Raw genomic sequence first — 14,393 nt, 5'->3', positions numbered from 1 at the left:
TGTACCATGACACCCAGGTCTCGTTGCACCTCCCCGTTTCTTAATCTGCCACCATTCAGATAATATTCTGTCTTCGCATTTTTGCCCCCAAAGTGGATAACCTCACATTTATCCACATTATACTGCATCTGTCATGCATTTGCCCACTCACCTAACCTGTCTAAGTCACCCTGCAGCCTCTTACCCCTCACAGCTCACACCGACACCCAGTTTAGTGTCATCTGCAAACTTGGAGATATTACACTCAATTCCTTCATCCAAATCATTGATGTATATTGTAAAGAACTGGAACTAGTGGAGTGCCGCAGGGTATTGAGCTCTGCGGCACTCCACTAGTCACTGCCTGCCATTCTGAAAAGGACCCGTTTATCCTGACTCTCTGCTTCCTGTCTGCCAACCAGTTCTCTATCCACGTCAGTATATTACCCCCAATACCATGCGCTTTGATTTTGCACACCAATCTCTTGTGTGGGACCTTGTCAAAAGCCTTTTGAAAATCCAAATACCAACATCCACTGGTTCTCCCTTGTCCACTCTACTAGTTACATCCTCAAAAAATTCCAGAAGATTTGTCAAGCGTGATTTCCCTTTCATAAATCCATGCTGACTTGGACCGATCCTGTCACTGCTTTCCAAATGTGCTGCTATTTCATCCTTAATAATTGATTCCAACATTTTACCCAACACTGATGTCAGGCTAACCGGTCTATAATTACCCATTTTCTCTCTCCCTCCCTTTTTAAAAAGTGGTGTTACATTAGCTACCCTCCAGTCCACAGGAACTGATCCAGAGTCGATAGACTGTTGGAAAATGATCACCAATGCATCCACTATTTCTAGGGCCACTTCCTTAAGTACTCTGGGATGCAGATTACCAGGCCCCGGGGATTTATCGGCCTTCAATCCCATCAATTTCCCTAACACAATGTCCTGCCTAATAAGGATATCCTTCAGTTCCTCCTTCTCACTAGACCCTCGGTCCCCTAGTACTTCCGGAAAGTTATTTGTGGCTGCCTTCGTGAAGACAGAACCAAAGTATTTGTTCAATTGGTCTGCCATTTTTTTTGTTCCCCATTATAAATTCATCTGAATCTAACTGCAAGGGACCTATGTTTGTCTTCACTAATCTTTTTCTCTTCACATATCTATAGAAGCTTTTGCAGTCAGTTTTTATGTTCCTGGCAAGTTTCTTCTCATACTCTATTTTCCCCCTCTTAATTAAATCCTTTGTCCTCCTCTGCTGAATTCTAAATTTCTCCCAGTCCTCAGGTTTGCTGCTTTTTCTAGCCAATTTATATGCCTCTTCCTTGGATTTAACACTATCCTTAATTTCCCTTGTTAGCCACGGTTGAGCCACCTTCCCCGTGTTATTTTTACTCCAGACAGGGATGTACAATTGCTGAAGTTCATCCATGTGATCTTTAAATGTTTGCCATTGACTATCCACCATCAACCCTTTAAGTGTCATTCACCAGTTCACGCCTCAAACCATCGAAGTTACCTTTCCTTCAGTTCAGGACTCTAGTTTCTGAATTAATTGTGTCACTCTCCATCCTAATAAAGAATTCTACCATATTATGGTCACTCTTCCCAAGGGAAGAGTGCACAACAAGATTGCTAATTAGTCCTTTCTCATTACACATCACCCAGTCTAGGATGGCCAGCTCCCTGGTTAGTTCCTTGACATATTGGTCTAGAAAATCATCCCTAATACACTCCAGGAAATTCTCCTCCACCGCATTGCTACCAGTTTGGTTAGCCCAATCAATATGTAGATTAAAGTCACCCATGATAACTGCTGTACCTTTATTGCATGCATCCCTAATTTCGTGTTTGATGCTGTCCCCAACCTTACTACTACTGTTTGAAGGTCTGTACACAAGTCCCACTAGTGTTTTCTGCCCCTTGGTATTCCGCAGCTCAACCCATACCGATTCCACATCATCCAGGCTAATGTCCTTTCTTATTATTGCATTAATTTCCTCTTTAACCAGCAATGCCACCCTGCCTCTTTTTCCTGTCTGTCTATCCTTCCTAAATATTGAATACCCCTGGATGTTGAGTTCCCAGCCTTGGTCACCCTGAAGCCATGTCTCCGTGATGCCAATTACATCATACCCGTTAACTGCTATCTGCGCAGTTAATTCATCCACCTTATTCCGAATACTCCTCGCATTGAGGCACAGTGCCTTCAGGCTTGTCTTTCTAACACACTTTGCCCCTTTAGAATTTTGCTGTAATGTGGCCCTTTTTGCTTTAAATAACATAAGAATTAGGAACAGGAGTAGGCCATCTAGCCCCTCGAGCCTGCTCCGCTATTCAACAAGATCATGGCTGATCTGGCCGTGGACTCGGCTCCACTTACCCGCCCGCTCCCCGTAACCCTTAATTCCCTTATTGGTTAAAAATCTATCTATCTGTGATTTGAATACATTCAATGAGCTAGCCTCAACTGCTTCCTTGGGCAGAGAATTCCACAGATTCACAACCCTCTGGGAGAAGAAATTCCTTCTCAACTCGGTTTTAAATTGGCTCCCTCATATTTTGAGGCTATGCCCCCTAGTTCTAGTCTCCCCAACCAGTGGAAACAACCTCTCTGCCTCTATCTTGTCTATCCCTTTCATTATTTTAAATGTTTCTATAAGATCCCCCCTCATCCTTCTGAACTCCAACGAGTAAAGACCCAGTCTACTCAATCTATCATCATAAGGTAACCCCTTCATCTCCAGAATCAGCCTAGTGAATCGTCTCTGTACCCCCTCCAAAGCTACTATATCCTTCCTTAAGTAAGGTGACCAAAACTGCAGAGTTTTTGCCTTAGGTTTTTCTGCCTTCTACTTTTACTTTTCTTCTTTCTATCTTTTGCTTCTGCCCCCATTCTACTTCCCTCTGTCTCCCTGCATAGGTTCCCATCCCCCTGCCAAATTAGTTTAACTCCTCCCCAACAGCACGAGCAAACACTCTCCCTCGGACATTGGCTCCGGTCCTTCCAAGGTGCAGGCTTGTACCAGTTTGTACTGGTCCCACCTCCCCCAGAACCGGTTCCAATGTCCCGGGAATTTGAATCCCTCCCTGCTGCACCACTGCTCAAGCCACGTATTCATCTGAGCTATCCTGTGATTCCTACTCTGACTAGCACGTGGCACTGGTAGCAATCCTGAGATTACTACTTTTGAGGCCCTACTTTTTAATTTAACTCCTAGCTCCCTAAATTCGTCTCTTAGGACCTCATCCCGTTTTTTACCTATATCGTTGATACCTATATGCACCACGACAACTGGCTGTTCACCCTCCCTTTTCAGAATGTCCTGCACCCGCTCCGAGACATCCTTGACCCTTCCACCAGGGAGGCAACATACCATCCTGGAGTCTCGGTTGCGGCCGCAGAAACATAGAAACATAGAAACATAGAAAATAGGTGCAGGAGTAGGCCATTCGGCCCTTCTAGCCTGCACCGCCATTCAATGAGTTCATGGCTGAACATGCAACTTCAGTACCCCATTCCTGCTTTCTCACCATACCCCTTGATTCCCCTAGTAGTAAGGACTTCATCCAACTCCTTTTTGAATATATTTAGTGAATTGGCCTCAACAACTTTCTGTGGTAGAGAATTCCACAGGTTCACCACTCCCTGGGTGAAGAAATTCCTCCTCATCTCGGTCCTAAATGGCTTCCCCCTTATCCTTAGACTGTGTCCCTGGTTCTGGACTTCCCAAACATTGGGAACATTCTTCCTGCATCTAACCTGTCTAACCCCGTCGGAATTTTAAACGTTTCTATGAGGTCCCCTCTCATTCTTCTGAACTTCAGTGAATACAAGCCCAGTTGATCCAGTCTTTCTTGATAGGTCAGTCCCGCCATCCCGGGAATCAGTCTGGTGAACCTTCGCTGCACTCCCTCAATAGCAAGAATGTCCTTCCTCAGGTTAGGAGACCAAAACTGTACACAATACTCCAGGTGTGGCCTCACCAAGGCCCTGTACAATTGTAGCAACACCTCCCTGCCCCTGTACTCAAATCCCCTCGCTATGAAGGCCAACATGCCATTTGCTTTCTTAACCGCCTGCTGTACCTGCATGCCAACCTTCAATGACTGATGTACCATGACACCCAGGTCTCTTTGCACCTCCCCTTTTATTCCCCTTCTATTCCCCTTACAACCGAATCCCCTATCACTATAGCTCTCCCACTCTTTTTCCTGACCTCCTGTGCAGCAGAGCCACCCATGGTGCCATGAACTTGGCTGCTGCTGCCCTCCCCTGAAGAGTCATCCCCCTCAACAGTACCCAAAGCGATGTATCTGTTTTTCAGGGGGATGACCGCAGGGGACCCCTGCACTACCTTCCTTGCACTGCTCTTCCTGTTGGTCTTCCATTCCCTATCTGGCTGTGGACCCTTTTCCTGCGGTAAGACCAACTCACTAAACGTGCTATTCACGTCATTCTCAGCAGCGTGCATGCTCCAGAGTGAATCCACCCACAGCTCCAGTGCCGCAATGCGGTGTGTCAGGGATACACTTCCCGCACACGTAGTCATCAGGGACACCGAAAGCGTCCCTGACTTCCCACATAGTACAGGGGGAGCATAACACGTGTCAGAGCTGTCCTGCCATGACTTAACCCCTAGATAAACTTAAATTGGCAACAACAATGCTAATGGTTACTCATTGATAAAGAAAAGAAAAAGAAAAACTACTTACCAATCACCAGCCAATCACTTACCCCCTTGGCTGTGACGTCACCTTTCGATTTCTTTCTACTTTTTTGCATCCCTGCTGCAGCTGCACCGGCTGGGCCTCACCACACTGCCACTCCGCCTCCCATCTCCCCGCTGGGCCGCACCACACTGCCACTCCGCCTCCCATCTCCCCGCTGGGCCGCACCACACTGCCGCTCCGCCTCCCATCTCCCCGCTGGGCCTCACCACACTGCCGCTCCGCCTCCCATCTCCCCGCTGGGCCTCACCACACTGCCGCTCCGCCTCCCATCTCCCCGCTGGGCCTCACCACACTGCCGCTCCGCCTCCCATCTCCCCGCTGGGCCGCACCACACTGCTGCTCCGCCTCCTGTCTCCCCGCTGGGCCTCAACACACTGCTGCTCCGCCTCCTGTCTCCCCGCTGGGCCTCACCACACTGCCGCTCCGCCTCCTGTCTCCCCGCTGGGCCTCCCAACTCGATGCTGGGCCTCCCAACTCGACGCTGGTCTCTTGTAGGCCTCACCACACTGCCACTCCGCCTCCTGTCTCCCCGCTGGGCCTCCTAACTCGATGCTGGGCCTCCCAACTCGATGCTGGGCCTCCCAACTCGACGCTGGCCTCTTGTAGGCCTCACGAACTGCCGCTCCACCTCCCGACTCCTCGCCATGAATTATGGTCAGGGACCTAAGTGGATCGCTGGTATTGTCATGGACAAGGAGGGCTCCAGAGTATTTATTGTCAAGCTCAGAAATGGGCAAAGATGCAGGAAACATATGGATCAGACAAAGCTGTGGCACACAGACGAACCGGAACAGTCGGAGGAAGAGACAATCAACGACCAAGAAACCTACCCCCCCAGTCATCAAAGGACTCGGTGGTCATCAGTGAATCGGGGAATTTCAATCCCTGACATGGCCATTGCCACTCCCACCAGGTCAGCCACCCTGCCACCAGTCACAACAGACTCTGAACACTCACCCAAGGCCAGAATTGAACTGAGAGGGTCAACCCGGGAGTGTAAAACACCAGACCGTCTCAATTTGTAAAAGACTGTGTTAATATCTCAGAGTGTGGTATTGTCATGTATGTACTTTTGGGATCACTAGCCACTAGATGGCGTCACTGTTGGAGGCCATTGGGCTGCACGCACGTGTGTGCAGCCCAAGTATAAAAGGCCAGCCATTTTGTAGATTAGTCACTTTGGGCCTTAATAAAGCAGAGCCAAGTTCATACCTCTTGGAGTTAAATAGTACTCAGTCTAACAGTTATTGCTTACACAACAAAAACCATTCATAATCTTAAAGACCTCTATTGAAAACTCAAAACGGCACAAGTCTGCTTTTTGTTTGAGGGGTGGGGGAGATTGTAGTACTGAATTCCTAGGGGTACGTACGGAAAGTCATTAGATGTTCACTTGTGATTTCTTTCAAATCTGTTTATAATACCGTGACTGCGGAGAGAACAGTAACAGCTGCCTTATTGTGTTGTAAATCACGTTATTTTCTGCCCACGTTACAGGAATTGACTTCTGTGTCCTGGCCAGGCACAACTGTGAACATGACTGTGTGAGCACAGAAGACAGTTACCTCTGCAGATGTCGGAAAGGATACATACTGAACCCCGACGGAAAGACTTGCCTGGGTATGTCCTTCGCTATCCACCTCACGACTTAATGGGGCAGAAATTCCGGCCTCCCGGGGTATAGGAGTAGGCCATTCGGCCCTTCGAGCCTGCACCACCATTCAATAAGATCATGGCTGATCATTCACCTCAGTACCCCTTTCCTGCTTTCTCTCCATACCCCTTGATCCCTTTAGCCGTAAGGGCCATAATCTAACTCCCTCTTGAATATATCCAATGAACTGGCATCAACAACTCTCTGCGGTAGGGAATTCCACAGGTTAACAACTCTCTGAGTGAAGAAGTTTCTCCTCATCTCAGTCCTAAATGACTTACCCCTTATCCTTAGACTGTGACCCCTGGTTCTGGACTTCCTCAACATCAGGAACATTCTTCCTACATCTAACCTGTCCAGTCCCATCAGAATTTTATGTTTCTATGAAATTCTTCTAAATTCCATTGAATATAAGCCTAGTCGATCCAGTCTTTCTTCATATGTCAGTCCTGCCATCCCGGGAATCAGTCTGGTGAACCTTCGCTGCACTCCCTCACTCGCAAGAATGTCCTTCCTCAGATTAAGAGATGAAAACTGAACACAATATTCAAGGTGTGGCCTCACCAAGGCCCTGTACAACTGCAGTAAGACCTCCCTGCTCCTGTACTCAAATTCCCTAGCTATGAAAGCCAACATATCATTTGCCTTCTTCACCACCTGCTGTACCTGCATGCCAACTTTCAATGACTGATGTACCATGACACCCAGGTCTCGCTGCAGCTCCAGTTTTCCTAATCTGCCACCATTCAGATAATATTCTGCCTTCGTGTTTTTGCCCACTCACCTAACCTGTCCAAGTCACCCTGTACCCTTTTAGCATCCTCTCACAGCTCACACTGCCACCCAGCTTAGTGTCATCTGCAAACTTGGAGATATTACACTCAATTCCCTCATCCAAATCATTAATGTATATTGTAAATAGCTGGGGTCCCAGCACTGAGCCCTGCGGTACCCCACTAGTTACTGCCTGCCATTCTGAAAAGGACCTGTTTATTCCGACTCTCTGCTTCCTGTCTACCAACCAGTTCTCTATCCACATCAATACATTACCCCCAATACCATGTGCTTTAATTTTGCACACCAATCTCTTGTGTGGGACCTTGTCAAAAGCCTTTTGAAAGTCCAAATACACCACATCCACTGGTTCTCCCTTGTCCACTCTACCGGTTACATCCTCAAAAAATTCTAGAAGATTTGTCAAGCAGGATTTCCCTTTCATAAATCCATGTTGACTTGGACCGATCCCATCGCTGCGTTCCAAATGTGCTGCTATTTCATCTTTAATAATTGATTCCAACATTTTCCCCACTACTGATATCAGGCTAACCAGCCTATAATTACCCGTTATCTCTCTCCCTCCTTTCTTAAAAAGTGGTGTTACTTTAGCTACCCTCCAGTGCATAGGAACCGATCCAGAGTCGATAGACTGTTGGAAAATGATCATCAGTGCATCCACTATTTCTAGGGCTACCTCCTTAAGTACTCTGGGTTGCAGACTATCAGGCCCTGGGGATTTATCGGCCTTCAATCCCATCAATTTCCCCAACACAATTTCCCGCATAATAAGGATTTCCTTCAGTTCCTCCTTCTCACTAGACCCTCGGTTCCCTAATATTTCCAGAAGGTTATTTGTGTCTTCCTTCGTGAAGACAGAACCAAAGTATTTGTTTAATTGGTCGGCCATTTCTTTGTTCCCCATTATTAATTCACTTGAATCTGACTGCAAGGGACCTACGTTTGTTTTCACTAATCTTTTTCTCTTCACATATCTATAGAAGCTTTTGCAGTCAGTTTTTATGTTTCCAGGAAGTTTCCTCTCATACTCTATTTTCCCCTCCTAATTAAACCCTTTGTCCTCCTCTGCTGAATTCTAAATTTCTCCCAGTCCTCAGGTTTGTTGCTTTTTCTGGCCAATTGACATGCCTCTTCCTTGGATTTAACACTATCCTTAATTTCCCTTGTTAGCCACGGTTGAGCCACCTTCCCCGTTTTATTTTTACTCCAGACAGGGATGTACAATTGTTTAAGTTCATCCATGTGATCTTTAAATGTTTGCCATTGCCTATCCACCGTCAACCCTTTAAGTATCATTCACCAGTCTATTCTAGCCAATTCACGTCTCGTACCATCGAAGTTACCTTTCCCCAAGTTCAGGACCCTAGTCTCTGAATTAACTGTGTCACTCTCCATCTTAATAACGAATTCTACCATATTATGGTCACTCTTCCCCTGTGAAGCACCTTGGGGACGTTTTACTCTGTCAGAGGTGCTATATAAATGCAAGTTGCCGTTGTTGTTGTCCCAAAGCTTTTCACAGCCAGCGGGTTACTGTTTTGAAGTGTGGTCGCTGTTGTTGTGTGGGAAGAATGCAGGAAGAATGTTCCCGATGTTGGGGAAGTCCAGAACCAGGAGTCACAGTCTAAGGATAAGGGGTAAGCCATTTAGGACCGAGATGAGGAGAAACTTCTTCACCCAGAGAGTGGTGAACCTGTGGAATTCTCTACCACAGAAAGTAGTTGAGGCCAGTTCGTTAGATATATTCAAGAGGGAGTTAGATGTGGCCCTTACGGCTACAGGGATCAAGGGGTATGGAGAGAAAGCAGGAAAGGGGTACTGAAGTTGAATGATCAGCCATGATCTTATTAAATGGTGGTGCAGGCTCGAAGGGCCGAATGGCCCACTCCTGCACCTACTTTCTATATTTCTATGTTTCAAGCACGGCAACCAATTCTATCATGGATGCATTTAAAGGGAAGCTGGAGAAACACATGAGGTAGAAAGGAATAGGTTATGCTGATGGGATGAGATGAAGAGGAGGCTCGTGTGGAGTATGAACACCGGCACGGATTGGTGGGCCGAGTGATCGGTTTGTGTGCTGTGCATCCTATGTAATTTCCTGAGCCTCCCTCCCCAAACCCAAGAATACTCGAACGTGCTCAACACTCCTCGGCCATTTCATGTACTTTATATTCACCTAGCTCAGGCACTCCCTCTACAGGACGGAGAGCTCACTACAACACTATGCTGGTTAAACACTGAACGTAAATCTTACCTGACCAAGTGGACTGAAACTATTCGAGGGCCTAGTAACAAATATATATTTTTTTTAAGGCCACACCGTATAATTAAATAAATAGGTAGAACATTCTTAAAATAAATTGCTTAGCGAACATTAGCTGGGGAAAACAAAAACCACGTGAATTGCCAGAAGATTGTCATTGGTGCCTGTAACGGTATTCACTACAAGAACTATTCTCACTCGGGCCTGGTATGTGTCTGATTTGAGACTCGGAGTGTGTTTGTGCCTGGCACAAGAGTGGCAGTGTGTGCGAGAGATGGAATACTGAAGTTTTCACTGAGAATGGGCCTGACAGCCATTCCCCTCCCAGTATAGATCAATTTACTCAGTAAACTCTACACAATGGCCTGGAATTTGCACTGGGTAATAGAATCAAAGAAAAATGATGACACAGAAGGAGGCCATTCGGCCCATCGTGTCCGTGCCGGTCGAAAACGAGCTACCCAGCCTAATCCCACCTTCCAGCACTGGGTCCGTAGCCCGGTAGGTCACGGCACTTTAACAACAATAACGACTTGCAACTATATAGCAAGTGCATCTCCAAGTACTTTTTAAATGCGGTGAGGGTTTCTGCCTCTACCACCCTTTCAGACAGTGAGTTCCAGACCCCCACCCCCCCTCTGCGTGAAGAAATTTCCCCTAAACTCCCCTTTAAACTTCCCCCCAATGACTTTAAGTCTCTGCCCCCTAGTTATTGACGCCTCTGCTGAGGGAAATAGGTCCTTCCCATCCACTCTAACGGTGAACGAGCAGCATTGCCGCTGCCGCTTTGAAACTGACCGCAACTTCAGCACGCAGCACATGCGCATTGTCACGCTGAAGTTGCGGGCCAGTCGTTCACTGCTCCGACATTGGCTGCACTGTGCGGTCCCGCCCCCTGCTCCCTCCCCCCCCATCGCCGGCCATCCATGTAAGCAGACAAACTGACGAAAATTTGGGCTTTTCTGCGGTAATAGCGCTGTTAAATACCACCATCAAAAGTTAGGCCTTGTTGACTTCGGTGTAACTTGGGGTTTTAACAGCGTATGGGCTGCTAAACAAAAGTTGTGGCCCTGAAACACTAATTTTAATTTTGTGAGTCAAATTTCTCCACGATAATAAAAATGACAATTTTTTAATGAAACTTAAAATTATATTTTTTTAAGTTTGTTCATCTTTATTTCAGGTTGACCTTATCCCCACGCGAGAGCCCCAAATCTTTGTGTTGCTCTCTGTAACATTTTGAAAAATTCAGAATGAAAGCAGCTTCTTTACTTCCTGGTCTGTAAGAATTCTGCGTTGTGATTGGCTGCTTAGAAGGTGGCCATGGGGGCTCTCGCGCTGTGGGATTCCCACCAACTTATTTATTTTGGTGAGGGGGGGAGCACACAGCCCCTTTATTCGCAGTTTCGAGTACGCCAACGCTGGCCTTACAGGTAACGTTACTTCCCGCTTCACTGCTCTCAACTGCTCGGTGAAAAAGGCAAGCTTCTCGCCACAGGGATCGTGAGATCTCGGCGGGCAGCTCACTTCAGGGCCAGCAGCGAGTGCTGTCGCTTCACTGCTGACCACAACCTCTGAGACATCACACAGAAGGTGCAGGAAATTCAGCCCAACTCACTGGAGTAGGGAATTGCAGTCTAAAATCCAAGTTTTAAAACGTCAAAGCCATCCCATACTGCTTTAGAAACATAAAAACATAGAAACAGCGCAGAAGGAGGCCATTTTGGCCCATCGTGTCCGCGCCGGCCGACAAAGAGCCACACGGCCCTCGGCCAGCAGCCCTGAAGGTTACATATAAACCTATGAACAATGAACAATGGTGGAAAGGTAAAGAGCACCCGGACCAACCAGTCCGCCCCACACAACTGCGACACCCCTTACACTGAAACATTCTACACTCCACCCCAACCCGAGCCATGTGATCTCCTGGGAGAGGCAAAAACCAGATCAAAACCCAGGCCAATTTAGGGAGAAAAAATCTGGAAAATTCCTCTCCAACCCATCCAGGCGATCGACACTAGGAGATCACCCTGGCCTTTTTTGATTCCCTGCAGTACTTACCATTATATCTGCGCTGACCAACAAAAGGTTATCCAGTCTAATCCCAATTACCAGCTCTAGGTCGGTAACCCTGCAGGTTACAGCACTTGAAGTGCCCATCCAACCATCTCTTGAAAGTGATGAGGATTTCTGCATCCACCACTCCTCCAGGCAGCGAGTTCCAGATCCCCACAACCCTCTGCGACATAGTCTTAGAATAAGGTGCCACCCATTTAAACTATGAAAAATGAACAATGGCAGAAAGGTAAAGAGCATCCAGCCCAACCAGTCCACCTCACACAACTGCGACACCCCTTACACCGAAACATTCTACACTCCACCCCAACCGGAGCAACCGGTTACTTTCATAACTGTTAGCCAAAGACAAGATTTCCTAGATCGAGTAGACTAGGCCTATATTCCCGAGAAGAATGAGAGGTGATCCCATTGAAACATATAACACTCTTAAGGGGCTTGACAGAGTTAATGGTGAGAAAATGTTTCCTCTGGCTGGGAATCTAGAACTAGGTGTCATGGTCTCAGGATAAGGGGTCGGCCATTTAGGACTGAGATAAGGAGAAATTTCTTCACTCAGAGGATGGTGAATCTTTGCTATTCTCTCCCCCAAAGGGCTGTGGATGGTTGTTGAGTATATTCAAGACAGAGGTCGATAAATGTTTGGGAATTAAGTGATATGGGGATAGTGCGGGAAGGTGGGGTTGAGGTAGAAGATCAGCCGTGATCTTGTTGCTCAAGGGGGCTGAGGGGTCTTTTACTGCTCCTATTTCTTACGTTTTGTTCTTACTGTCCATTCTTCTGTTTGGCCGCTGCAGAGTGTTTCAATGGAGCGATGGACCTTGTCTTCATCATTGATGGATCCAGGAGCCTGGGGGCACAGAACTTCCAGTCGGTGAAACAGTTTGTCAGCAGCATGGTGGACGCGTTGGAAGTGGCGCCAAACGCAACCCGCGTGGGTCTGGTGCAGTACTCCACCAAAGTGCGGACCGAGTTCCCCCTCCGGCGCTACAGCACGGCGAGTGACGTCAAGGCAGCCGTGAGCCGGGCCAGGTACATTGGCCGAGGACCCGTGGCAGGCCTGGCTCTCGGGCAGATCTTCAAACACAGCTTCAAGGTGGCCGAGGGGGCTCGGGCGCTTGCGGAGAACATCCCGAAGGTGGTGGTCGTGTTCACCGACGGGCGGGCGCAGGACGACCTCGCGGTGTGGGCCAATAAAGCAAAGCAGAACGGTAACGAGCACCGCCGCATTTCAACGTTGTAGCGACAGCTAGAAAGGATGATCCCCCACAGAATCACACAGCACAAGAGGCCTTTCGGCCCATCGTGCCTGTGTTGGCTCTCTGAAAGAGCAGTCCAATTAGTCCCACACCCCTCTACTCTTTCTCTATGGTGCTGCCAATTTTTTCTTGAAGTATTTATCCAATCCAGATCAGATGTGTCAGCTGTGGCTCAGCAGATAGCACTCATCTCTCTATCTCGCTTTCCACCTTTAAGACGCTCCTTAAAACCGACCTCTTTGACCAAGCCTTTGGTCACATGTCATAATTTCTCCTCAAGTGGCTCGGTGTCAAATTTTGTTTGATAATCGCTCCTGTAAAGTGCCTTGGGATGTTTTACTATGTCAAACTCGTGGCTCAGTGGGTAGTACCCTCGCCTCGGGAGTGCGAAGGTTGTGGGTTCAAGTCCCGCTCCAGAGACCTGAGCCCAAACATCTTGGCTGACATTGCATTGTCGTGCTGAGGGAGTGCTGCACTGTCGGAGGTGCCGTTTTTTTTAAAAAAAAGATTACAACAACAATTGCGGTTATATAGCTCCTTTAACGTCCCAAGGTGCTTTGCAGGAGTGTTACAAGCTGAAAATTTGACACCAAGCCGCATTAAGTAGAAATTAGCGTAGGTGAGCAAAGAGGTAGGTTTTAAGGAGCGTCTTGAAGGAGGAAAGAAAGGCAGAAAGGCTTAGGCATTAGACATTAAACCGAGGCCCTGTCTGCTCTCTCAGGTGGATGCAAAAGATCCCGGGGCACTATTTGGAAGAAGAGCAGGGGCGTTCTCCTCAGTGACCTGGCCAAAAAAAGCTGGTGGAGTACAGCTATACTGCATATGCCGAGTCAAGGTTGTTGTAAATTTTGAACATAAACAGAATCATAGTCATACTCTTGACTCAATCTTTTAACTTATTTAAAAGCTAATCATTTAGGAATACTGGTGTCCAATTGTGGATAAAGCAGCACTGAAACAAACTGACATACTCCACAATAATTACCCTATCGTTGTTATTCCCACTCATGAAACTCAATAACATGGCACATTTGCAAAGGACACTTCAGTGTAGTATTGAGATAAAAACAGAAAATGCTGGAAATCTCAGCAGGTCAGGCAGCATCTGTGGAGAGAGAAAGGGAGTTAACGTTTCAAGTCGATGACCCGTTGTCAGATTGCCTCAGTGCCCTTTGGGATGAAACGTTAAACCGAGGCCCTAGTCTGCCTGTCCAGATCGACAAGATTCCAAAAGGCTACTCAAAGAGCAGGGAATTCTCCTGGTGTCCCGATCAATGCCCCTAGACAATTAACTGGCAATTGCTGTTTGCGGGATCTTGCTATGCGCCCGTTGGCTGCTGCGTTTGCCTTGAACAGTGGTTACACTTCAATGTAATACATGGGTTGTAGTGCTGTCTGGGATGTCCTGAGGTTGTGAAAGAAACGATATAAATCCTGCGGACTAAGAGTTTTGGAACAAATTACACGCGAGTTACCAAAGCAAGTCCAATAATATAAATAACGTAACCACTTTCTATGAAGTAACACTATTCAGAATGAATGTTACATCCTTTAAATGTAACTTATTTTCTATTGAAATTGTACTTGTTACAAAACTTACCAAGCAATTAATTCTGCAGTCCAACTG

General features: G+C 47.2%; 1 protein-coding gene across 1 annotated transcript in view; it reads left to right on the top strand.

The window, feature by feature from the left end:
- LOC139272251 (matrilin-4-like) overlaps positions 1 to 14,393 on the top strand; it is a 74,033-nt gene that overhangs the window by 47,057 nt on the left and 12,583 nt on the right. Inside the window, exons 9-10 of the mRNA XM_070888582.1 lie at positions 6,214 to 6,336; positions 12,305 to 12,718. Of these exons, the coding sequence (XP_070744683.1) occupies positions 6,214 to 6,336; positions 12,305 to 12,718 (537 nt within the window). The remainder of the gene's footprint in view (positions 1 to 6,213; positions 6,337 to 12,304; positions 12,719 to 14,393) is intronic.

The sequence above is a fragment of the Pristiophorus japonicus genome, chromosome 1, assembly GCF_044704955.1.
Source record: "Pristiophorus japonicus isolate sPriJap1 chromosome 1, sPriJap1.hap1, whole genome shotgun sequence".
In the NCBI taxonomy this organism is placed as follows: Eukaryota; Metazoa; Chordata; class Chondrichthyes; family Pristiophoridae; genus Pristiophorus; species Pristiophorus japonicus.
Note: the sequence above shows the minus strand (reverse complement) of the source record. Positions and strands in the feature narration are given on the sequence as shown.